Genomic DNA, 25,551 nt, shown 5'->3' with positions numbered 1-25,551 from the left:
ACAGAAAAGGGATGGAGGCCCTGTCCGAGGTCACACAGCTTGTGAAGTGACAGAGCTGGTTTCTGTGACCTGCGTCTGCTCAGCTTCACCTCAGGGCTGTGCTGCTGTTGAGAGGCTTCAGAAATCTCAGCTTCCTTCCTTCTGTCATCCTAACAGCTCTGTCTGTCAGCAGCTCAGTGGATAGACAGGAGTCCATCCAAACTCTCGTTTACTAACTATGTGACTCGGACAAGTGGGTGAGCCTTCTGTGCCTCCTTTTCTGGAAAAAAGAAAAAAATAATAATAAAATAAAAAAGGTTTAATGCTATACACACAGCTCGTGGGGCTGTTGAGGGATTAAATGCGATACTTGGAGAGCTCAGAGAATGATGTGTTCCCCATTGCAGACAAGTGATACATGTCTGCTCCTGTTATTTCCCATGCAGAGCTAAAAGACTTCTGATTGGCTGGAAACATTTGTAATGATCGGGACTTTTCCCTCCTACCTTCACCCCCCCCCCCAAAAAAAAAAGAGGGAAACAGGGAGTGGAGGCCCCAAAAGGAGCTTTCTGCAAACAATCAAGAGTTGACTGTAGCCACCCCATCCTCCAGTCCTTCTGTCTGTAGCCGCCCTGCAGTGACCTTGTGCTATAATCCGTGCAGGCTACGGCCACTCAGATGCAGACGTCCTTCACCAGTCCTTACTGGAAGCCAACATCGCCACGGAGGTGTGCCTGACTGCCCTGGACACACTGTCTCTCTTTACACTGGCCTTTAAGGTACGTGTGCGCCAGTCGTTCGTCGCCAGAGCGCTGCCTTTCTGTTCATTGTGATTCTGCTTATGTAACAGAACCAACAAGAACTCCTGCGTCACCTTTTCACTCTGGCAGCTACTTCTGTGCCTGTCCAGGAAACTATTAATCTTTACATTCCCTTCGTGAAGCCATTCCTCACTTACTGACTTGGACTCCCTGGAATATAGTGTCATTGAGCTGCCAGGCATGTCCTCCGCATGCTTGAAAGTGGAGAAAACAATCCCTGGAGGTGGCTAACTCTTGGCAAGGAGGAATTGTTACCTGGGGAGTGTGTTTGCTGTGCCCTTGAGGGTGATAGACATGGACCCTCCGCTTACCCAGGGCCCCACCCCCTAGGGAAAGAGAGAGAGGCTGGGAGTGTGGATCCACCTGTCAACGCCCATTATTCAGCGGGGAAGCAATTACAGAAGCCAGACCTTCCACTTTCTGAATCCCATAATGATCTTGGGTCCATACTCGCAGAGGAATAAAAAAATGGGAAAGCTATCGGGAGGGGATGGGATACAGAGTTCTGATGGTAGGAATTGTGTGGAGTTGTACCCCTCTTATCCTATGGTTTTGTCAATGTTTCCTTTTTATAAATAAATTTAAAAAAGAAAAGAAAAAAATAACATGGAGCCTTATCAGGCATTTCTGCCTCTGTCTTTAAACATATCCAGGTATGGTAGCAATTAAAAATAGCTATACACAGAGGAATAGTAAATACAAACACATTCACCTTTAAGTGTCTGTTACCTGTTGACTGTTAAATGCTAGCAGAATTTCAACATCAGAAGATGGATGGGTGTTTGGGTCTTTTGTTGAGGTTCTAGCAGGGCGTATTCAAGTAAGGTTTCTTCAACCACTCTGTTGTTAGGAATCTCATACTTTCCATTCGAGCTAAAGGAATACTTCCTGCAAAAAAGAAAAAACGGGCCATTGAATTAGTGCTAATGTACTGTTAATACTAAAACTGTTTATTTACAAGGGTATTTAGGAAATGTGACCAAATGTTCTTTGCTTCTTTACCTTAAGTAGCCCCTCTCCTCGTAAAACATGTTTTCCCCAGTGAAGCATTTTATTTACTTGTATATTGTATCCCTAGCAAAAGAATTACAGCAGCCAGGTGTGGCACACTTGGTTGGGCACACATGTTACAATGCACAAGGGCCTGGAGAAGGCTTCACAAGTGGTGAAACAGGGCTGCAGGTGTCTCTCTGTCTCTCTCCCTTTCTATCTCCCCCTTCCCTCTCGATTTCTGGCTGTCTCTATCCAATAAATAAATAAAGATAATAAAAAATTTTAAGAAAAAGAATTCCAGGAGGTGGGTCATGCACACCTAGTAGAGTGCACACATTACTATACACAAGGACCCAGGTTCAAGCCCCTTATCCCCACCTGTTGGGAGGAAGCTTCACAAATGGCAAAACAGGTCTGCAGGTGTCCCTCTTCTCTTCCCCTCTCTATTGCTTCTTGTCTTACCCTCTATCTAAAGAGAAAATAAAAAGGAGAGAGAGGGAGAGAGAGAAGAATTCCAGAATTTTGTGTTTGCTTCTTCATGGCCTATAATGCCCACAGAGGTCATCATTTCAGTGACGCCAAATTGATGGGACGGCAACAAGTTATTCTGCCATGTTTCTGGGGGTCTTGGAGTTAGTTGCCTGTCATATCTGAGGTTGCCCCATTTGTTTACCTTGCCAGAGAGGTTCATTCACACTTTCTCCAGCCCTGTGCTCATCGAAGTTTTCAGATTGTCTAGTGATGCGTGCATGACTTTAGATCCCATCTCCACACTTAGCCAGGTTTTAGGCCTTGGGTCTTTAGTGTACACATCAGGGTGCCCTGATTTTCATCTGCTTGGTACGTCATGGGCTGGGAGTTTCTGGAGCATAGTAGGTGCTCACATCTTGACTAGCAATAAGCACTTTTCCTGGTTTCACACTCTCCCAGCCCTACAATAATTGCTGTGATGCAGGGACCAGGCACCTGGTTGAGTGCTCGTATTTCTATGTGCAAAGACCTGGGTTCAAACCCCCGGTCCCCAACTGCAGGAGGAAAGATTCACAAGCAATGAAGCAGTGCTGTAGATATATCTCTCTCTCTCTCTCTCTTTCTTTCTATCTCTCTCTATCCCCTTCCCTCTCAATTTCTCTCTGTCCTATCAAATAAAGTTTTAAAAAATCTTTTAAAAAAACAGATAAAATAAATGCTGTGATCCTTGAGTCCTTCAGGGAAGCTTGAGTTGTAGAGGTGACACGATCCTTGTCAAATTCATATTCCTGTGTACAAAACAGTGTCTAGTGTTGAAAGGCCAGCACCTCCCTTCCCACTAAAAAGCAGTAAGACGGGCAAATGTTGGGGTGGAAGTGGATGCCCCATCAAACTAATCAGTTTTTTTCTGGCCAAGATTCACAAGTTCACCAGATCCACTGGCATCTTCCATTGTAAATATTTACTCAGATGAAACATCAGTGGCAGACTACTAGGGAAATTATTACAGTGAGTTAGCAGACTTAATTGTTTGCAGAAAAATCCTCTCCCACAGACATAGCCCTGTAGTTACTGGGCCTCTTAATTAACTACATCAAATAAATCACTGATAAGTAGCACCTGCACTGGGAGACCTCACGAGTAATAAAGCAATATTATGGTGCCTCTCTTCTCTCCCTATCTCTGTCTCTAACTTTGTATCTTAAAAAAAAAGTCTACTGTAGAATTGTGTAGAAGAGGGAGCCCCAGTGATGAGGCTAGTGGTTAAAGAATAAAATTAAGAATTAAAAAATTATTGGTACTGTGGGTTCATCCTCTGAAAGATCTTTTTCCCTCAAGGCTCATGTTACCCCCAGACAATTACTAAGAATTACATAGGCCTATTGTCCACTTTGTTGCTGGAAATAAGTCATGCCTTTCATATTATGGTGATATCTTATTTAATTTTCAGAGTAAATTGCTTTGATTTTCTGTAAAGACCTAGAAGGATAAAAAGGTGGAAATGAAATGCTCTCCACTGCTAATCTATAGTCATCTCTGAGAGGAAACTGAAGCATGATTTTTATTTCCCTTTTGTCTCTAATGGGCTTTTCTCAATGTCCAGAGATTTTACATTTTTGTTTATTGCATTCTAACTAATGATAAAGGATGGGGGAGATTGGAAAGCAGAGAAAAGACACTGGCATATGTTTATCTCTAAGCAGTGTGGTCCGGGAATTGGCACAGTGGATAAAGCACTGGACTCTCAAGCATGAGGTCCTGAGTTTAATTCCTGGCAGCACATGTACCAGAGTGATGTCTGGTTCTTTCTCTCTCCCATCCGATCTTTCTCATTAATAAATAAATAAGATATCTTAAAAAGTCATTATTAATCTCTAAGTGTAAGTTAATTACAGCTCCTTTTTGCTATTAATTATAGGTCCTATAAGCATTTTGATGAAAACCCAAGATAATGAAACCGGAAAATGTGAAGCACAATCCTTGACTAGATAGTGAAAAACTTAGCCCAAGTCCTATGAACTTAGAGACAGTATGGGAGGAGGAAGACAAGGCATATCTTGGCAGTACTTGTCTGACCCGCCTTCTGGATAGCTCCAGCATCAAGTGCTGAGACATGAAAGCTCCCTTCCAGATACACCCAAACTGTAATCCATCTATAACTGGGAGAATAAATCTACTCTGAAAAGCTGCGGTGTTTAACTAGGGCCCCTGGGAAAAGCAGTGTTCACAGACAGGAAACATGTGAGCAGTCCTCAAAACACTGAAAACGATCTTTGTTTTTTCTAATCTCATCACTTCCCCCATTGAGCAGCTGCACAATGCTTGAGAATGAGACCATGTTCTTCTAATCAAGCTCCATTTTCTGTTCATCACACTGCTTCTCTTTCACACGATGGAGTCCAGTAGTGTATGCCAGTTGTTTATGACAAAGACCACTGTGAATCCCAGGTGTCCTGGCAGCTGTGATACATCTGTGAATCACCAGACCAAAAAACACCACACACAATTTTTCCTTCAGAAAAACTTTTTCTCAGACAGTTAAGATGAGGTGTAGCTTCTCTTAGCCATAATTTGCTGTGTCAGAGAATTATTTGAATGTAAGTTACCACCAAACATTTGGCTAAGTTTTAAGGTTCGTTTGAGATAATGGCCTCTTGGCTGTTCTATTTTTTTTTTTAATTATGGTCATTTTTGCTTCCTTGTGCAAAAAACATCAGTTCTCTTCAAAACACACCTTTGCCAGCCAGATGCACTTCATTTGAAAATGGATCACTTTGATGCCACAGTGGCACGGTGGTGTGTTTTTTGATAGACATGATGGCTGCCAGCTGGCCCCTGACTGGGCAGCACCTGTCTCCCATGTGTGTTCAGCAGTCAGTGGGGGTTTTAGGCAAGTGGGTTACAAGGAGTTTGCTAAGTGTGAATTTACTACAGGTATAAGTAAATCCTGAAGAACATTGGACAGTGATGAACTGTGATCCTGATGTGGTGTCACATGAGACCCACGGGCTTCTTGAATCCTGTTAACCATCACTGAGAGAGCTGGAGCAAATTATGCACCAATTTCTAGATTTGACTCCCAGGCTTCCTATGTGTAGTGGAAGGCTAGGTTTAGAGCTGCCATGTGACACATGAGCATGACAGGACACACTGAGAGGCTGGAGAAATAGCTCACCAGGTGGGGTATGTGTCTTGCCATGCTTGTGGTTCCAGTCATGGGACGGGAGGAGGGAAGGGGCTCCAGTGTTATGGTACTTCTCCCTATCCTCGTCGCTCTCTGAATGAAAAAATGACCTGCAAATGGGAAAAGCACAAATGTACAAGGCAAGCTTTGCAAAAGAGAGAGAGAGAGAGAGAGATCCACTTAATAAGCATTGCCTTACCAAGCCCTGTATACTTATACTTCCCACCTTACCATGTGGATTCTTCATACTTCAGCAAAGTAGAAGCCAGAAGGTGGGACTCACCTTGAAGGGACTTGTGTCATAATATCTCACCTCATCACTTTTTAAAAATTTTATTTATAAAATGGAAATATCAACAAGACTACAGGATGAGAGGGGAACATTTCCACACAGTGTCCACCCCCAGAGCGCCTTATCCAATCCCTTCCCTGGGTAGCTTCCCTAGTCTTTATCCCTCTGGGAGTATGGACCCAGGATCATTGTGGGTACAGAAGATGGAAAGTCTGACTTCTGTAATTGCTTCTCCACTAAACATGGGTGTTGGCAGGTCAGTCCATACTCTCAGCCTGTCTCTCTTTCCCTAGTGGGGCAGGGCTCTGGGGAGGTGGGCCTCCAAGACACATGGTGGGGTCGTCTGTCCAGGGAAGTCAGGTTGGCATCATGGTAGCACCTGGAACCTTGTGTCTGAAAAAGAGTTAAGATACAAAGTAGAACAAATTGCTGACTAATCTTGAGCCTAAAGGCAAGAATATTGCAGGTGAAGATTGGGGGTCTATGTTTTGGAGAAAACTAGTAGGTCTATTTTAGCTATATTCCAAGGTACCATGACTTTGCTAGTTTTTGCCTGCACCTGACATCTGATATGCAGGTGGACCCAGGTTTTTGTCTGGGGAGATGGTGTCAGAGTTGGATCATCACTTTTTCTTAACCACTAGTAGCGAATGTCTGTATGGCACTTCTCTGTTGGAACTAAGAGGTCACAAGCAGAGAGCTGGGCAGTGGCACACCTGGTTAAGCACACATGTTAACATGTGCAAGGGTCTGGGCTTGAGCCTCTGCTCCCCACCTGTATGGGAGAGCGCTTCATGAGTAGGGAAGCAGGTCTACAGGTGTCTCTCTTCCTCCCTCTTCTTCTCTTCCCTCTCAATTTCTTTCTGTCATACTATCCTACCAAATAAAATAGAAAGAAAAGGGGCCATTGGGAGTGGTGGATTAAAAAAAAAAAAAGTCACAGGCATCACTCCTGCATCAGTTACTGATATATACACCAAAAATAAGTAAATAAATAGAAGGCCTAGCAGTACTGATGGCCAGTGGTCCTTTAAGCCTTATTACAGTTTCCTGGAAAGTTTTTATCATTAGCCCCAAAATAGGAAAAGAAAAAAGAAAATCAAGCTCCCCAATGCAAATCTTTGTTTAATATTTATTTATTTATTCCCTTTTGTTGCCCTTGTTGGCCAACGTGTATCTTTATTGACACTTATTTGTGCTACGAGGGGATTCTCTGCCATCCTAGAGGAGACACGACAGAGTGGGTTTAAGTTTTACGTAGTTCTAGTGCCTAGGGAATTTCACTTTTAAGTCTGGAAATCCTAGGAATTTTGTCAGGTTGGGTGATGAGTCTAACCAAACTGCCCGCGTGTGTTTGCAGAACCAGCTCCTGGCTGATCACGGACATAACCCTCTCATGAAAAAAGTTTTTGATGTCTATCTGTGTTTTCTTCAAAAACACCAGTCCGAGACAGCTTTAAAAAGTGTCTTCACTGCCTTAAGGTCACTGATTTATAAGGTACGTCATTTCTTTGGGCTTGGTCATGGAGGATGGTCTTGAGTTTTCTTCTTTGCCCCTGGAATGAGAGGGAGCATTGGTGCTCATATAGTTTTGTTGTTTCCTCGTCTTCCTCAGTTTCCCTCCACGTTCTATGAAGGGAGGGCTGACATGTGTGCTGCTCTGTGCTATGAGACCCTCAAGTGCTGTAACTCCAAACTGAGCTCCATCAGAACCGAGGCCTCGCAGCTGCTCTACTTCCTGATGAGGAACAACTTTGATTACACTGGGAAGAAGTCCTTCGTCCGGACGCATCTGCAGGTGTGCATGGTGTGCCACCTCCCCATACACGTGTGTTCTGCACGATTCTTTCCTAGCAGCCAAACTTGATGACCTTTACTAATCTGCCTCCATGGGACTGCTGTTAGACCTGCGCCCCCCCCCCCCCCCCCCGCCGCCCCGCCTGTAGGTGGTGAAGGCACAGTTACTGAATAGGTTTAATTCAGCTCTTATGTGGTAAGATCTGGGTCCAAGATGTGTTTCAGTTGGTAAATTGACATTTGAAGGTTGAATCAATCTAGAGTACTGAGGCCCGGCGGAGGCGGGGGGGGGGCGGGGGGCTTAAATGTGCAAGTAGTACACAGGACTTGTTTGTGAGAGGTCCCAGGCTCAGTCCCCAGCACCAAGAGCCTGAACTGAGAGGTGTTTCAGGATGGATGGATGGATGGCTGTAGGCCTGGGCACGCCCCATCAAGTGCACACATTACTATGTGTGAGGACCTGGGTTCAAGCCCCTAGTCCCCACCTGCAGAGGAAAAACTTCACAGTGGAGCAGTACTGTAGGTCTCTCTCCCTCTTCGCCCTCAGACAGACCTGGAAGATGGCTCAGCTGATAGAGTACAGTATTTTCATGCCTGAGGCTCCCAGCTGCATAAAGAAGTTTTATGCAGTCTAAGAAAAATGTGAAGGACAGTCTACTCCATGTGGACTCAAAACCTGTAGAAATAAATAGTAAGGCATCCGTAGAGAAAGTGATACGAGTTATCTGATTCTCATTCCCGTCTGCACCCTCCTGATGAACATTCTGCTGTGCAAGCAAAATGCTCGGGCTGGCGAGGTCACCTTGTGGAACAGTCGTTGCAAAGGGAGAAGATGCCTCTGACACTGATTTCCTGCTCAGAACTTCTCCTTTGCCCTGTCCTCATGCCCATCCTGGTGCCGAACCTGGAGGCCACCTGCAAGGGAGTTGATCGGCTCATTTTGTGTGTCCCTCAGGTCATCATTTCGGTCAGCCAGCTGATAGCAGATGTGGTCGGGATTGGGGGGACGCGGTTCCAGCAGTCCTTGTCCATCATCAACAACTGCGCCAACAGTGACCGGCTTATCAAGGTGGGTAGCCAGGGCCCGTTCGCTTGTTTTTCACCCCCGAGACCTGCCTCTTCATCTCCTATGTGTGCAGATAGAAGGGCACTAAGTGTTGACTTCCTTGCTGCTCCCTTACAGCATACCAGCTTTTCCTCAGATGTGAAGGACCTGACCAAGAGGATACGCACAGTCCTGATGGCCACGGCCCAGATGAAGGAGCACGAGAACGACCCAGAAATGTTGGTGGATCTCCAGTACAGCCTGGCCAAGTCCTATGCCAGCACCCCTGAGCTCAGGAAGACGTGGCTGGACAGCATGGCCAGGATCCACGTCAAGAATGGGGACCTCTCTGAGGTAGCTCTTCCAGCCTCTGTTCCAGGGTCTGCAGGAAACGAGTGATGCTCCACTTGCAAAAAGAAACCAATTTGGGGGGGAAAATAGTGCCACTAATTTGCAGAAGCCAGGCAATATGTGTTTCAAACTGTTAGGCTCAGCACCTAAACACGTTAGCAATTTAAAACTAGTTAAAAACACAGCCTGCCAACCTAGATTCAGTCCCTGGCCCGTCACTGAACAGCTGTGTAACCTTAGGTCAATGACTTAACCTCTCTGAGTTTCAGTTAGTAACTCATTAATGTGAAGTCAGTACTTGGACCTATCTCAGAGCAAAAGACAGCTCAGCTAGTACTGTGTTTAGCCAAAACATCTGGTGAGAATTCAGAATTTTAAAAAATATTTATTTATTTATTCCCTTTTGTCGCCCTTGTTGTTTTATTGTGGTAGTAATTGTTGTTGTTGTTATTGATGTCATTGTTGTTGGATAGGACAGAGAGAAATGGAGAGAGGAGGGGAAGACAGAGAGGGGGAGAGAAAGACAGACTCCTGCAGACCTGCTTCACCGCCTGTGAAGTGACACCCCTGCAGGTGGGGAGCCAGGGGCTTGAACCGAGATCCTTATGCTGGTCCTTGTGCTTTGCGCCGCCTGCGTTTAAATCGCTGTGCTACTGCTGACTCCCAAGAATTCAGAATTTTTTAAAAGAGATCATGCTGAGCGCACTAAGCCAGAAGGAAGATAAACGCCCTATGATCTTGCTCAGAGGAGGGATTTAAGAAGCAGGGCAGGGCCAGCAGGTGTGTGCCTGCTCCAGCACACGTTAGTTACCATGTTCAAAGACCAGCACTCAGGCCCTGCTCCCCACCTGCAGAGAAGGGACACTTCACAAGTGGGGAAGCAGGTCTGTAGGTGTTTCTTTCTATCTCCCCCTCCTCTCTCGATTTCTCTCTGTCCTATCCAATAAGAAATAGAAAGATGGGGGGCAGAGAGAACGGCCACCAGAAGAAGTGGATTCTTAGTGCCAGAACCGAGCCCCAGCAATGACCCTGGTGGCAGGAAAAGAAGGAGAAGCAGCAGCAGCAAAGAAAAGGAATATGTAGGAGAAAACATTGATAAACAGAGGTCTGTTTCAGGAGATCTAAGAATCCCAAGCGGAAAGTTGGAAGGGATGTACAAGGGAGCTGGGGACCCAGTGCCCTGTGGTAGGTCGAGGGAAACGGCAGTTTAGTAGTGGGTAAAATCTGCCGATAACCTGTTTCAAGACGATGTGAGATTGTGCCCTGTTAGAGCAGGAGTCATGCAAAAATAGCATCTTCTCAGTAAAAAGTAGTGCAAAAATCATATTAGCAATTTGAAACATTGTGAGGAGGCATTTCTGGCACTGTTGGAAAACTCAGAAATTACGTGTGTTGGTGCCCATGCCTGCTCATCGTGGTTCTGGTGTCAGACTCCTCACCAGTTCTAAAATGCAGCTATTTCATGATGAAACTAGCTTCTCTTCTTATGAAAGTTGTGTGATCAGGGAAATAGTTCAGCTGCTAGAGAGAGTAGCAAACTTGCAAGCCTGAGGTCCCCATTCAAGCCCTGGTACCATGTAGACCGAAATAGTGCTCTGACTCCCCCTCCCTTCCCCCTTCCCTCTCTCTCCCTCTCTTTTTCTCTCCCTCCTCCACGCGTTCTCCCTCTCCCTCTCTGTCTCATGTGCAACTCCCTCATAAATAAATTATTTTTAAAGGAATGACAGGGCATCACTTTTTATCCTTTTTAAGGAAGAAGCTCACTGAGATGTCATCTGTTAGAAATGCTGTGTGTTGCCATAAGATGTTATGAGTCCATGCTCTCATTAGGCTTCTTCTGTGAGGGTCTTGGGCTTTGTGATGATTTACTAATAGTTCTGAGACCTCTGTCTTTTATTTTAGGCAGCCATGTGCTATGTCCACGTCACAGCCCTGGTGGCAGAATACCTCACACGGAAAGGTGAAGAGTGATTTCTACATTTTGGAAAATGAATACAAAAGTGTGCAAAGCAGCAAAGACAAGAGGGATTTGTTCTGAAAGATTTGGGTGTGTGTGCGTGTGTGTGTGTGTGTGTGTGTGTGTGTGGTGTGTGCGTGTGCGTGTGTGTGTATACAATCTTCATTGTATTATTCACTGGCGTGACATTTGCTTGACTTGGTAAGCACAGCAGAAGTGTCAGCACCAACGAGGAAAGTCTTTGACATATCATCAGGCAACCTTTTAAACTTTTGCTAATGACTCCACTTTGCAAAAGCAAATTAATGAGTGTCTCTCACTGGTATCTGTCTCAAGCAGAAAAGCTTTTGTTTTCCCTTCAGAGGGTACCCACCAGAATTGTCACTCAAAAAGCAGTTGTAGCCAGAGATCATCAAGGGGTGTTTTCCGGAGCACAGCCTTGATGACTCTCGCATGTGAAGACCCAGTCTTGCTGACTGGAAACCCGACCACCCAGGGACAGGAGGGGGCAGGAGCAGGTGCTGCCCTTTGTTCATTGTGTGCCAGTTCCCAGGTTGGGAGGCCGTGAATTCTTTCACCGAGTCCTCACTGCTAGACGCCAGTTGCTCGTTTCCACTTCCAAGCCAGTGCACCTTGCACTCACTGGCTTTACATTTACTAAGATACAGAGTCAAGAGGCTGAGCCAAGGCATTTCCGTAGTTCTGGTCCAGCTGGCTTTGCAGCATGGCATTCAGAGGAGTATAGCTTTACAGCCCAGTAGAGAAGAGAAAGACATGTTGGGGGTGTGGGGGGAGGTGGGGGGAGCTCCAAAGTCTCTTGCTACCAACACTGTTTCCTGTTGAGACCTCTTGTCAGGTAATACATTTCCTCATCTTTAGAAGCAGACATAAGCCACCAGTGGGAGTCGCCCCACCTCCCCCACAGACTCAGCACCTGCCAGAGGAGGAGCCGGGGAGGTGAGCCTGAGGGTGGCCCTACCCCCATGCACATGACTCTCAGGTGTTGGGATCTCCTATTTCATTCAACATGGGTGCACTTGTCTCTCCCTCCTCCCTTCTTCTCCTTGCTTTTCCAGTTCTACTGCCATCTGTTCCTGTGGACATAAGAACCGTCCCTTCTTATGGGCACAGGAAAGTATCTGGCCAGCATTAATCACTGCAGTGGAACTGTGCTTCAGTGTCCTCTGCAGCCTAACACACAGGTGGCTGACTCTTAAAATTTCACTCCTTGCACACTGCTGGTTCCTCAAGCTCCGAGGCTACTGTTCTTCATGGGGGTCTCTTTTGTCTCTATGCAACAAAATAAAAGCAGGACTAAACTAGAACCGTGAAACATACAGCATAGCCCATGAATGAGTTGCCCAAATCTACAGGGGAAAAAGAAAAAAGGAAAGGATAGAGAGAGAAATCCTGAGTTTAGGATCTATGCTTTCAAGACTTAATTTCAAAACGCTCCATGTTCCTCTTTCTCCCAAAACAGGGGCAGTGTCAATCCAAGGCTTGCCTTCTGGGTTTTGTGTTAGTGTAAATAGCAGTCCCAGAGGCACACGTTGTGAGTCCTCCTCCTCTTGATGAGTTTTCTCTTGCTGCCATTGTCTGGCAAGGCTTCCCCGTCACTCCACGGCAAACCAAGGCCCCAAAGGAGACATTCCTGCTTTAGAAGCGTTTCTTCATGCTGGTCACCTGCCTTGGTTTATAGCTTCTTTGGGGGGTGGGGGGTGCTTCTCTGTCTCCACTCTCAAGCTGTGGCTGAGGCTGTACCCGCTGAGCTACATCGTGTTTTCAAGGACTTCATGAAGGGAGAGAACTAGATTTCAGCTGGGCTTTGGGCTACCCCGACGGAAAGGGGGAAAGACAGTTGGAAGGAAACAGTTCTTCCTGGGTCACCTGGTTTTCGGTTCCCTGGGTTTCTGGTTGCCTTTTCCTTTTTCTTGGCATATGAGCATGAGTCATCTTAGCAAATTAGTCATCTCTTGGTTCACTTACTATTAATTTTATCCATTGCCTGTCTCACTATGTAAAGGTTGCATGCATTTTAATAAAGGTGGGTGGAGAATTAAAGGAAGGGGGGGAACAAATCAAGAGAGATGAGAGTTAAATATGAGAAAAGGAGCAATGAAAAGCGCACAGTGGCTCCCAGACTTCCCCTGGAACACTGGCTTGAGACCTAAGTGGCTGCAAAATTGGTCAGCTCCCAGAGGGCAATGAACCCCAATTCCATCAGGAGTCTGGGAGAGAAGGGGAAAAAGAAAGGACACTTGGAAGTAGTATTAGGTGTATGTGTGGCTTAAAAAGGAAGAGAAGGCAGGGCCATAGGGGAAAAAATGGGAGGGTGGCAAATATATATATAAATATAGCTATAGAAATAATAACCCATATCTGTGACCTTGGGAGAACCACTGCAGTTTCTAGTGGAGGGAGTGGGGATACAGAACGCTAGTAGTGGGAACAGTGTGGAATTATACCCCTATTGTCCCATAATTTTGTGAATCAATATTAAATCACTAATAAAATTTTTTTAATTGGTCAGCTCCTTCAACACAAAAGCAAATGGGGCAGGACAAACCCTCGAGGTTCATCCGCTTCTAGGTTAGTAACTCTATCTCCCTGCTGTCCCAATTCCTAGGCATGTTTAGACAAGGATGCACAGCCTTCAGGGTGATCACGCCAAACATCGATGAGGAAGCCTCCATGATGGAAGACGTGGGCATGCAGGACGTGCATTTCAATGAGGTGTGTGCCGGAGGGTGGGGTTTCTGTGCCCAATGTCTCCAAGGCCTTGGTTGCCCTGTCAGCACACCAAACAAAGGCTTTTTCCCCTGCACCTCCTGTCTGCACACCCTGATCAAGCTAAAAATAATTCAGCAGCTGGGGTGGTACTCTGTGGGTAGGCCTCATACACATGCGTGAGGCCCTGGGTTTAAGTCCTTGGAACCTCCTATCATGGAGCAGTGCTCTGAATCTCTCTTCCCTCTCCCTCCCATTTCCCTCTCCCTCTCTCTCTTCCCTCTCCTCCTTTTCCTCCTCTTTCTCCCCCCCCCCCCACCTCATCCTTCCTCTCCTTGGAGAACCCAGGCAAATGAAACAGAGCAGTAAATGCTTCTACTTTCCCCCTTTCTAGGAACTGTTCCTATTCAGTGAGAGAGAGTTTGAGGAGAGTTTTAGTGAAGTGAGGCTGAGAGCTGAGCACTTGTGGTAAAAGGTTCAGTATATAGTTTCTCATCTTTCCAGCAATTAATGTCTCCAGTTCATGGGGTTTATTGCCACTTTAATCTAATTTTTAAGTCAGTGTCTCCTATACTGGACATCTCTCCCAGGGCTAGACACTCAAAGCCGCAAGAGGCCAGACTGGGCGGGGCACTGAGGCCCTGGTTTGGCCTCGTTCCCACCTCCATTAGCAACCAAGAAGCTTGATATTAGGTCACCATAGCAATTTCTGCAAGATTCTGCAAAAGCAGGATCAGCTGCTAGTTATTTAACTATTAACACAACCTGAGACTTGTGAGGTAAGGCTAGGAAGTGAACCGATGCCAGTTTTGGCTTGTATTCCCAGAATTTCCAATTCCATGAGTATCTTCCATAAGGGGTGTTTTGTTTACACAAGTGTGTTTTTGTTTTCCATATATTCTTCAGTGAAGAGAAATGAGAGGCAGAGAGAACCAGCATATCTATCATTCAGGCATTTGTGACTCGAGGGATCAAACTTGTATTTTATCCATAAAACAGTGTTTTATCCACTGTGGTATCTCCTGGGCTGCAGAAGGACTTTTCAAGTTTCCATGACTTCTCTTAACTCAAGATAGATGGGAACAGTTAAAGGAAAACTTTGAATCCTGCCCATATCTCATGTAAACATTAAGAGGAAAAGGAAAAAAAAAAAAGCAAAAAAAAAAAAGCAGAAAGGAGTAAATCTCTTCTTTTTTGTCATACTCATTTAGGGTGAGCGTGTGACAGAGAAAAAATATCACAGTCCCACTCTGCCATTTATGCTTTTTTTTTTTCTTTATCTTATTTCTAGGGATCAAACCCAGGGCCTCACATGCAAGACATATTCTCTACTGCTGAGCTACCTCAGTAGTAGTTTTTTTGTTTGTTTGTTTGTTTGTTTGTTTTTTGCTAGTTTTTTGGTTTGTTTTTTGCTAGAGTACTGTTTAGCTCTGGTTTATGGTGGTTGGGTGATTGAACCCAGGACCACAAAGCCTCAGGCATGAGAGTCTGTTTGCATAACCATTGTGCTGCATTATACTGTCTCCCAGACCCCCCCAGCCAAGCTTTCCTCCATTTTAAGGAATTCTCTTGTTGCTCCCATCCTAGCGCCAGGAATCGAACTCAGAGCCTCAAAATCACAAGGCAGATGATTTACCACTGAGCCACTTCCCCAGCTCAAAATAAATAAATATTTAGTTGTTCCCCCAAGAAAGAAAGGAAGAGAATGTGTTGAGTGTTGCACATTTACATATTAAAATAATTTAAATCACTATATGATTTTCTTAAGGAATGTTTAAAAAAGGAGGTTGTTGGTTACATGGCTCTGGGCCAGTGAGTTAACTTACCTGGAAGGGCTCCTGCTGTGTCACAGGTGAGACCCAGGTGTTTTGTCTTGTTAGAAATATGTATGTGCTTATTGACTTGAGAGGAAAAGCGAGAAGGGAGAGAGCCAGAGCATTACTCTAGCCTACACAATGCCGGAGAGTCTGGGAGTCTGGAGAGAGCCAGAGCATTACTCTAGCCTACACAATGCCGGAGAGTCTGGGAGTCTGGAGAGAGCCAGAGCATTACTCTAGCCTACACAATGCCGGAGAGTCTGGGAGTCTGGTGTTTTGTCCACTGTTCTACCTCCAAGGCAACAGTTTTTTGTTTGTTTTTAGATATTATTTATTTCTATGAGATAGAAAGATAGGCATAGAGAACCAGAGCATCACTCGGAAACACCGGCAGCACTGTGAAGTTGCCCTGCATGTCATGGCAGAAATTGAACTTTGGACTTCACGCTTTGAAGTACAAAGCTTTATCCACTATACCAGGTTTGAGCCCCAGTCCCATGGCTTACTGGAGGAGCGCTTTGGTTCTACAGTGTCTGTCTGTCTAGTCACCCATAGTGGTGAAGCCCTAGCAGTATCAATAAACTGATTATTATATGGCATTAGTCGTTTTTTTTTTTTTTTTTTTTTGTACCAGAGCACTACTCAGCTCCGGCTTATGGTGGTGAGGGGGATTGAACCTGGGACTTTGGAGCCTCAGGATTGAGAGCCTCCTTGCATAACCATTATGATGTCTACCCCCTCCCCCGCGCCCTACCCTGGCATTAGTCTTTCAGCTGTCTCTCCACCAAATGCAGTTTTCTGGTTTTTTTACTCAGACCTATGAAACTTGTCACTGAGGCAAGAAGTCCTGCACAGTCCTGGCTCTGTACTCCAAACTCCATGCGCGCGCTCTAATGCATTGCCTCGCTGCAAAAGCTACTGTCCCCTGGTGCCAAGTCTGACCGCCAGAATGTGCTGTTTTGTTTTGGTTTGGGATTCCATAAAGGAAAGTAACAGTTCTGAGAGGAATCTAAGTATACAGGCCAAGTAGCCTGTCCTGCAGGATCAGTGACACGAAGCTCAAGTTAGCTCATCCTCTTTAGTGTCTGGAGGAATCTCAGCAGCCCAGGGAATGAGCCTGAGAGAGCAAGTTCAGACTTGCTCGGGAAGGCTAGAAAGGGTAGTCATGGTAAGCAATAACTAAACATGTGACAGGGTCACTTTATCAGTTATTTTCAGAATATGCATTTTCTGCCCTGTCCTTGAAGTGGGAAGTTGGTAAATCTTTAACAGGCTCTGGACCCAAACATCTAGAATGATTAGGATGTGACACATTGGGGTTATAAAGTCCTGAGCCATCCCTGTGCATCGCGATTGGAACTAGCCAAGAGTGGAGACACTGACACGTGATCTAATAGCCAGGAAAAACCAAAGTGGCCACTTCTCTCTTTACTTTGGCTATAGTCAGAATGTTTTCAGAAAGAGAGAAAGCTGAGGGGTGTGGGGAGACAACATAATGGTTATGCAAAGAGACTCTCATGCCTGAGGCTCCGAAGTCCCAGGTTCAGTCCCCTGCATCACCATAAGCCAAAGGTGAGCAGTGCTCTGCTAAACAATTAAAAAATAATAATAAAAGAAATTTTTTAAAAGAGAGGGGGTAGACAGCATAATGGTTATGCAAAGAGACTCATGTCTAAGGCTCCAAAGTCCCAGGTTCAATCCCCCTCACCACCATAAGCCGGAACTGAGCAGTGCTCTGGCAAGAGAGAGAGAGAGAGAGAGAGAGAGAGAGAGAAAGCTGAAAGTCCCTGCCACAGAAGAAAAGTTGTGTGTGGGAAAACTGGTGGGAACAGGTGGATCACACAAGGCTTGATAACATCTAGTGCACCTTGGCCTCCTGATCTCATTATTAGGGACACTTACACACCTCAGATGTTTTCCTAGCAGAATTTTAGTGGAACTACCAGAAAATGAAAATACCCAGATCTGCTAGTAGCAGGCCTCTGCTGAGATGTTTTTTAAATATTTTATTTATTTTGGAAAGAGACAGAAAGAAACTGAAAAAGGAGATAGAGAGACAGAGAAACATCAGCAGCACTGAAGTTTGCCCCTGTATGTGGGGCTGGGGGCTTGAAGCCGGGTCCTTGTGTGTTGCAACATGTAGTGTGTATGCTCAACCATATGCACCACTACCCAGCCCCTAATGTTCTTTGTTGTTGTTGTTTGTTTTAAGACCAGAGCACTGATCAACTTTGGCTCTTTTTTTTAACTTTATTTTATTTGATAGAACAGAGAGAGAAATTGAGAGGGAGGGGGAGATAGACAGGGAGAGAGAGAGAGAGAGACCTGCAGCACTGCTTTACCCTGCAGGTGGGGGCTGGGGGCTTGAACCTGGGTCCTTGTGCATGGTAGTATGTGCACTTAACCAGGTGCGCCACCATCAGGCCCCCCTCTGCTGAGATTTTATTGGTAGTAGTTCATCTTCCCTGACTCGGATCTAAAGAGCAGAGTCATTTAATCATGCACTTTTCCTTAATTTAGAGTGTTCTTCAAACCATAAAAGTTGTCTAGGAGCCCCCTCCCCACTTGTCTGTAGGGGATGTGGTCCCAGGACCCCCCCTCCCTCAAGAGGATGCCTGAAGCTGGAAAATCCTGAAATTTATATCTAAATGCCTGAGATACAGTTTAATTTATAAATTAGATACAGTAAGAGATAACTATAGGGTAAAACCAGTATAATGATATACTAGAGGGAATCTTTCGAGCCACCTCGTCAGTTACGCTTTCTCCAAGGCTTACAGTGGTGTGTTCCGTGTAAGACTTTTCTGACCAGTTTCCCCTCCGCTCAGGACGTGCTCATGGAGCTCCTCGAGCAGTGTGCAGACGGACTCTGGAAGGCTGAGCGTTACGAGCTGATCGCAGACATCTATAAGCTCATCATCCCCATCTACGAGAAGCGAAGGGATTTTGAGGTATCCGGCAGGTTGACTTTCTTCCTGTTTGAAAGGACACTGGAGTAACACATATCCCAGACCTACTTACATACAGAGAGAGCAAACAGGCCACCATAGTCTATGGTGCGAAAGTGTTTTCTTGCCTTCTGAATGCTAGAGGCCATAAGCATCATTGTCAGGTGTCACCCCGGAGCTCCACCTCTACACGTACGATGCCTCTTGCTAAGAATGCCAGGAATGGTTTTATAACCACCACGAGCTTTTGACTTCAGAACTCTTCCTGCGCTAGACAGGTTTAGTTGCTCCTCACTTATCAAGCGGAGTAGGAGAAGCAGACACCAAAACTGTTAGAGAACTTTACCATCCTGGACACGTCAAATTCAGCTGAAAACCAGATTTGCTTCCTGAAGTGCAGAAATCAGATGGGGCCCCCAACACCTAAGACCCACCATTTGGATAGGAAACAATTATAGTTCAAAGATGGTCACTACCAGTTGTGCCATCAAATACATTCTTGATTTTTTTTTTCAACTGCCAGAGTTGAAAAAAGTTGTCACTTGTACATTGATTTTGCTGACTGCAGGTAGAAAGAAATGGATTTTTTTTCATTCTGCTCCCCAGAGACTAGCCCATCTGTATGACACACTGCACCGTGCTTACAGCAAAGTGACCGAGGTCATGCAGTCTGGCCGCAGGCTCCTGGGAACATACTTCCGAGTGGCCTTCTTCGGACAGGTGAGCCTCCCTCTGCTCCGCAGGTGATCTGCAGTACTTCTTGGTTTGTTTGTTTTTAAACTCTGTGAAGTTGCACTTTGCACATTATCCTTTTTCTGTAAATGCTACTTGGATGAATTTGTCATGTTTATGCTTATCTTCCTCAGTAGTAAACTCTCTACTTTTTTTTTTTCTTCTTCTTTCTTCCTGTCTTTTCTTTATTACTCTCTTAAGGCAGCGGTAAGTTCTCCCTCCCTAAGACATTCTTAGCGACATCTTTCATACTTCAGTGTGGTTTGCAAGTTTCCTTTTCAAGTTGTATGTTTATGTGTTTAGTCATTACAAACTCCAAAAAAATTAACATTTTATTCCATTTACAGAAATAAATCATCTGTTTCTTTATACATCAGTACTGCATGTTTTAAACCCAAATTAAGACTCTTTGGTTTCTTTTTGTTCCCATGCATCTCTCTTTTGTAATATAGTATCTCCACAAGTATATTTTCTGTTGTAATAGTTCAGAAATCAAATGTGAAAGGGAGGGTTCATCTAAATGTAACTGAAAGTTTAACCTCCAAGCCTCTAACATGATTAAATGGTATAAATTATAATACATTTATTTAGGGGGGTGTGGGTTTCTGTGATCATTATTTAACCTTCAATTTATTCTGTTATTGTCTTTTATAACTTTATAGCAATACCAGTTTACAGACAGTGAAACAGATGTGGAGGTAATTACAGTAAATGCTTAAAAAACAAGTAATGTAGTGAAATTACTGCATCTAAACTCCTAGTTTGATGTGGGTGTTTTTGTTTCATGTTTGCCTGCATTTTTTAGTAAACTATGTTCTTGTCCCATGCCCTCTTTTTTTTATTTTAGATGAGAAACATCTGTGTAATTTTTTAAAAATATTAACCCCATTCTGAAATTTCTAAATGTTCAACCCCTTTCACTTCCCATGCACTGAGGAGTCTTGGTATGTTCAGACATGATGGGTGTTTAAAAAAGGTGACAAGCAATAATGAAATCATTTCTGATACTTAGCTACGGGCCTTTTCCATTTTCCTCACCCGTGAAGCAAATTAGAATGTACACAGATGTCAAGTAATTTTTGTCCACCCCAGACCTGGAAATTTTGGTCTACACTGCAGATCTCTGTGTGAATGGAAACAGCCCAGAGAAGGGCTGTGTATGCAGTTCTGAGGCCTACTCACTGGAGACCTGAACCCCATCTCAGTGACTTCTGCTTCTTGGGAACGTGAAATAGGGTTGCATCTCATTATTAGGAAAAGAGGACACAGTCTTGAATCCCAGTTTTCATTTCACTTCACACTTAACGACAGCATTCTTGAATGAATTCACAATTTTGTGTTTTTCTTTTATCTTTGTACTCTGTCATCCCATTATTACCATTTCCCCTTCCTATTTGGAAAGCCTGAATAAGTAGGATTTTATTTTAGAATCATTCCTTCTTATTTTTAACCCTTATAATAAAATAAAATAAAAAAACTTTCTGGGTGTTTAGCCATGGGCCTATATTTAAGGAACACCTCTAATTGTGCTTTATGTCACAGGGATTTTTTGAAGATGAAGATGGAAAGGAGTATATTTACAAAGAACCTAAACTCACACCTTTGTCAGAAATTTCTCAGAGACTTCTTAAACTTTACTCAGAAAAGTTTGGTTCTGAAAATGTGAAAATGATACAGGATTCTGGCAAGGTATGACTGTTTAGAAATGCTTCACAGTAATACTGACATATTGTCTTGTGTATAATTATGTATTATACATTTATGAATGTGTGTTAGAGCAGTAGAAGACCTAGGAAACTTCCTTAAAAATTGGTCTAAATTGGCAAGTATTTTTTCTTCTTAGTATTTTTTTTTATTGATAAAAAGGAAACATTGACTAAACCATAGGATAAGAGGGGTACAACTCCACACAATTCGCACCACCAGAACTCCATATCCTATTCCATCCCCTGATAGCTTTCCTATTGTTTTTTGTTTTTTTAAAATATTTATTTATTTTCCTTTTTGTTGCCCTTGTTTTATTGTTGTAGTTATTATTATTGTTCTTGATATCATTGTTGTTGGATAGGACAGAGAGAAATGGAGAGGAGGGGAAGACAGAGATGGGGAGAGAAAGATAGACACCTGCAGATCTGCTTCACCACTTGTAAAGCGACTCCCCTGCAGGTGGGAAGCCGGGGGCTTGAACCGGGATTCTTACACCGGTCCTTGCACTTTGCGACATGTGCACTTAACCCGCTGCATTACCACCTGACTCCCAGCTTTCCTATTCTTTAACCGTTGGGAGTATGGACATTATGGTCATTATGGGGTGCAGAAGGTGGAAGGTCTGGCTTCTGTAATTGCTTCCCCACTGAACATGGGTGTTGACAGGTCGATCCATACTCCCAGCCTGTCTCTCTCTTTCCCTAGTGGGGAAGGGCTCTGGGGAAGTGGAGCTCCAGGACATTGTTGGGGTTGTCTGTCCAGGGAAGTCTGGTTGGCATCATGCTAGCATCTGGAACCTGGTGGTTGAAAAGAGAGTTAGTATGCAAAACCAAAGAAATTGTTGACCAATCATGGGCCTAAAGGTGGAACAGTACAGACGAAGTGTTGGGGGATGGGGGTGTCTCCATTTTGTAGATAGCTAGTAGGCATATTTTAGTTATATTCCAAAGGGGCTGTGGCTATACTAGTTTTTGTTTGTTTGTTTTTTCCCTGAGCCTGAAATCTGATAAGCAGATGGATCCTAATTATTGTCATGGCTGGAAGAAGGACCAGAAAGCTAGATCAGGGAAGAGAGTAGCTCCCTAATATGGGAAACGTGCATAAATATTATTGATTGTAAACCCATCAATTTGATGGCATCTGGGGCCCATATTCAGCTTAGGAGCCTATGTGATCTCTGCATCCCTGTAGATCTGAGCTCACATTCTGTGGTCATAAGTAGGAACATTCTAAGCTGCCCCAATATCTGGACCCATCTTCCTCAGGTGCAGTATAGAGTATATTGTCCAGCCTTCCTTTGGAGGATGGAACATTCTCTACCATTGTTGATCCAAGTTGAGGGCAAGGTCCTATGGGGGCCCACAAAGGGGTCTATTATGTTGTTCCTGACAGAAATGACTGGTAGCAATGGAGAGAGGGATTTATTCGAGGTCTAGGCCCATCATGTCTGTTTGGGAATCTCAGAACTCCCCGATTAGGGCCCCAACTGATGGGGTGGCCTGATAGTGACTAAAGAGTCATCGTTAAAGTATGCCAGTCTCTTGCCCTTATTCAGCTTTTGCAGTCCTTGCTTTGATGAGGTTAGCTTTGGAGTGAATAAGAGAACTGTAATAGGAAGTAGGTGAGGAGGGTATCTAAGTCTAAGTAGATACTGTTTCATTATGAACTTTCTACTGACTCACTACAGACTATTGTGTATTTTTACTTTCAGGTATATATTTTGCCCTAATTTATGGATACATGTGAACATATGCTCTATCTTATGGGACCTGGTCTATATCTAGGTTTCGGGACTTTGTTAGGAAATGAGCCTCCTGGAATGGAATTAGAGAATCCTATGAAAGGAAAGGTCTCACCTGAGTAATGAGGGTGAAGGGTGTACATTTCATGCCAGAAGTCTGTGGACACAGTCTGAAGTGAAGCATGCTAAGGTGGTACTCATTGCACTGATTAGGTTGGGATCAGCAGATGCAATATCATTTGGTATGAATTGAGAGAAGCATTCAGGAAAGTGAGCCCCACCCTAGAGGTTCCAGGACTGGGGAAAATATAGGCTCTATAGAGGAAGCGGGAGGTTTCTGCTGTATTAGGGTTTAAGAAGACAATAGATAGTCATTGCTATAATCACATTATTTGGCAATTGGGTTAACTTTGAAATATCCCTTTGTTAGGATTTGCTGTATCATACACAACATCACCATAATGTATGTCCATTGACATTTGTATATAGCTGTGCCACCGGTTGCTTCTTTTCTCCCTGGTCTAAGCTTTTAAGAGAGTCAACATATCAAAGACTCAGCCTATGTACTAAAAAGACTCAGTCTGTGATTTAAAAAGTTTGAGACATTCAATTTTTCCCCTCTCATATTAATTAGTGATTTATATGACTACAAATTGATAGGAGTGTACATAAACACCATTCCCACCACCAAAAGACTGTGTCCCATCCCCTCCCCTTCCTACCACCCCCCCATGAAGCTGAACATCCACCCTCACCCTCAACCCAGGGTTTTTACTTTGGTGCCCTACTCCAAGTTCAGTCATAGCCTGCTTTGAGTTTCCCTTTCTGTTATTCTTTCTCAACTTCTGTTTATGAGTGGGATCATCCCATACTTAACTTTATCTTTCTGACTTAGCTCACTTAACATAATTCCTTCTAGCTCCATCCAACATGGGTCAGAGAAAGTGGTTTCATTGTTCTTAATAGCTGCGTAGTATTCCATTGTGTATATATACCACAGCTTTCTCAGCCACTCATCTGTTGTTGGGCACCTGGATTGCTTCCAGGTTTTAGCTATTACAAATTGTGCTGCTATGAACATAGGTGTACACATTTCTTTTTGGTTGGATATTACGGAATCCTTGCAGTATATCCCTAGGAGAGGGATTACTAGATCATCTGGAAGGTCCATGTCTAGCCTTGTGAGAGTTCTCCAGAGTGCTCTCCACAGAGACTGGACCAATTTACATTCCCACCAGCAGTACAGAAGGGTTTCTCTGTCCCCACAGCCTCTCCAGCGTTTGTTTCTGCTGTCCTTTTTGATTATGCCATTCTCACAGGGGTGAGGTGGTATCTCAGTGTTGTCTTTATTTGCATTTCTCTGACAATCAGCAACCTGGAGCAGTTTTTCATGTGTTTGTTAGCCTTTTGGATCTCTTCTGTATTGAATGTTCTGTTCATATCCTCTGCCCATTTTTGGATGGGGTCATTTGCTTTTTTGTTGCTAAGTTTTCTGAGCTCTTTGTGTATTTGGTTATTAGCTTCTTGTCTGATGTCTGGCATGTGAAGATCTTCTCCCATTCTGTGAGGGGTCTCTTTGCTTGTGTGATAGTTTCTTTGGCTGTGCTTTCTTAGTATTTTTATGTGCTTTCTACATATCCTTCATTTAGCATATCTTTGCTCCACAATGTTATTTTTGTATTTATTTTTTACCAGAGCACTGCACAACTCTGGCTTTCAGTGGTGCAGAGGATTGAGCCTAGGACTTCAAAACCTCAGGCATTAGTCTTTGCAGGACCATTATGCTATCACCCCCAACTTCATAATTTCAAATATGCATCCTTTCATAGAATAATTAGCATCTGAAAGCATATATATATATATATATATATATATATATAGTGTAGATATTTAGGACATCCTGTAAGAGTAGGGTGTGAGGTGCTGTTTCTTGGTATACTTTTCCTAGTGCTTAGCATAGTGCTCAGACACTTTCTGACACTGCATGAACACACCTAATAACTGCTAACTGGAGAGCACATTTGTAGGCATGAGTAGATCTCATGAAGTCCCTTGTTTAGCCTTTCTGAGTGTTTTTCCTGTGTATTCATTTGTCCTACTCTAGAGTGCTGGGTATCCCTTTGCTTCCTGAAAGGCAGGTCAAAGTGAAGCCTCTGTTGCTTGCATTTTCCAGCTTTGACAAGCTGAGCCTGATTCTGAGTCCAGCATACTGCCTTCCTTGGCAGTCCCCAGTATCTGGAATCTATGTCCTTGGTGGCCTTTGTTTTCACTGGAGAATCTTGCAGTCTCTCATGCAGGTGGTGGGAGGGGACATAGTGGGGGTTAAACATCTCACTGCTGGGTTCTGAATGCAAGAGACGAAGGACCCACTTCCAGCCTGCAGCCTTGCCCTGTACACCTGTGATCTGTTCTGTATCCTGCCTCTGTTTCTGTTGAGATTGTTGAATCCATTAAGATGTCTTTCAGATTATCTACTCCAAGAACAAAACAAAACAAAACAAAACCTCTGCTCTTCTTTAGGGCGGGGCCTATAGAAGGAAACTTGGGGTTCCACCACCCCTAATAGACTTTGAGCCCTCCATCCTGCTGTCCTCACTGTACTTCTCAGTCACCTTGATGCTAACATGGGGCCTCTGTGGGAATTAGTCCATCTGAGCTGCTGTAGCAAAGTACCGTAGACTGGTGGTTCATAAGCAACAGAAATATGGTCCTCCTGTTTCTAGAAGCTACAAAGTCCAAGATCAAGATGTCAGCAGATTTGGTGTCTGGTTCATATGACTGATACCTCCTTGTCTCTTCATAGGCAGAACAAGCATGGGAATTCTGGGGATGGGGCCCTGTGATAAGGCACTAATCCTATTCAAGAGGGCTCCCCCTTAATGTCATCACTTGAGGAATCTGAATTTCAACCTTTGAATTTGGAGGACTCAGTCATTCAGACTGTAGCAGTCATCAGACTTCTGAGGGGAGCACAGATTCATTGGTTACC

At 44.2% G+C, this 25,551-nt stretch overlaps 1 protein-coding gene across 17 annotated transcripts in view; it reads left to right on the top strand.

Annotated features, from left to right (window-relative positions):
* The window catches only part of DOCK9 (dedicator of cytokinesis 9), a 324,795-nt gene that overhangs the window by 278,009 nt on the left and 21,235 nt on the right, over positions 1–25,551 (top strand). For 6 of the 17 annotated variants that reach the window (XM_060191793.1, XM_060191796.1, XM_060191795.1 and 3 more), the window contains exons 39-49: positions 643–758; positions 7,101–7,238; positions 7,356–7,538; positions 8,493–8,606; positions 8,721–8,936; positions 10,836–10,893; positions 11,770–11,847; positions 13,517–13,623; positions 18,263–18,385; positions 18,989–19,102; positions 20,657–20,803. In XM_060191793.1, coding sequence (XP_060047776.1) covers positions 643–758; positions 7,101–7,238; positions 7,356–7,538; positions 8,493–8,606; positions 8,721–8,936; positions 10,836–10,893; positions 11,770–11,847; positions 13,517–13,623; positions 18,263–18,385; positions 18,989–19,102; positions 20,657–20,803 — 1,394 coding nt within the window. Of the gene's footprint in view, positions 1–642; positions 759–7,100; positions 7,239–7,355; positions 7,539–8,492; positions 8,607–8,720; positions 8,937–10,835; positions 10,894–11,769; positions 11,848–13,516; positions 13,624–18,262; positions 18,386–18,988; positions 19,103–19,315; positions 19,322–19,776; positions 19,813–20,656; positions 20,804–25,551 lie in introns of those variants that run through there. The other 11 variants (XM_007521919.3, XM_060191798.1, XM_007521915.3 and 8 more) reach the window with 5 other exon arrangements.

Source organism: Erinaceus europaeus, chromosome 5 (genome assembly GCF_950295315.1).
Source record: "Erinaceus europaeus chromosome 5, mEriEur2.1, whole genome shotgun sequence".
Lineage (NCBI taxonomy): Eukaryota > Metazoa > Chordata > Mammalia > Eulipotyphla > Erinaceidae > Erinaceus > Erinaceus europaeus.
Note: the sequence above shows the minus strand (reverse complement) of the source record. Positions and strands in the feature narration are given on the sequence as shown.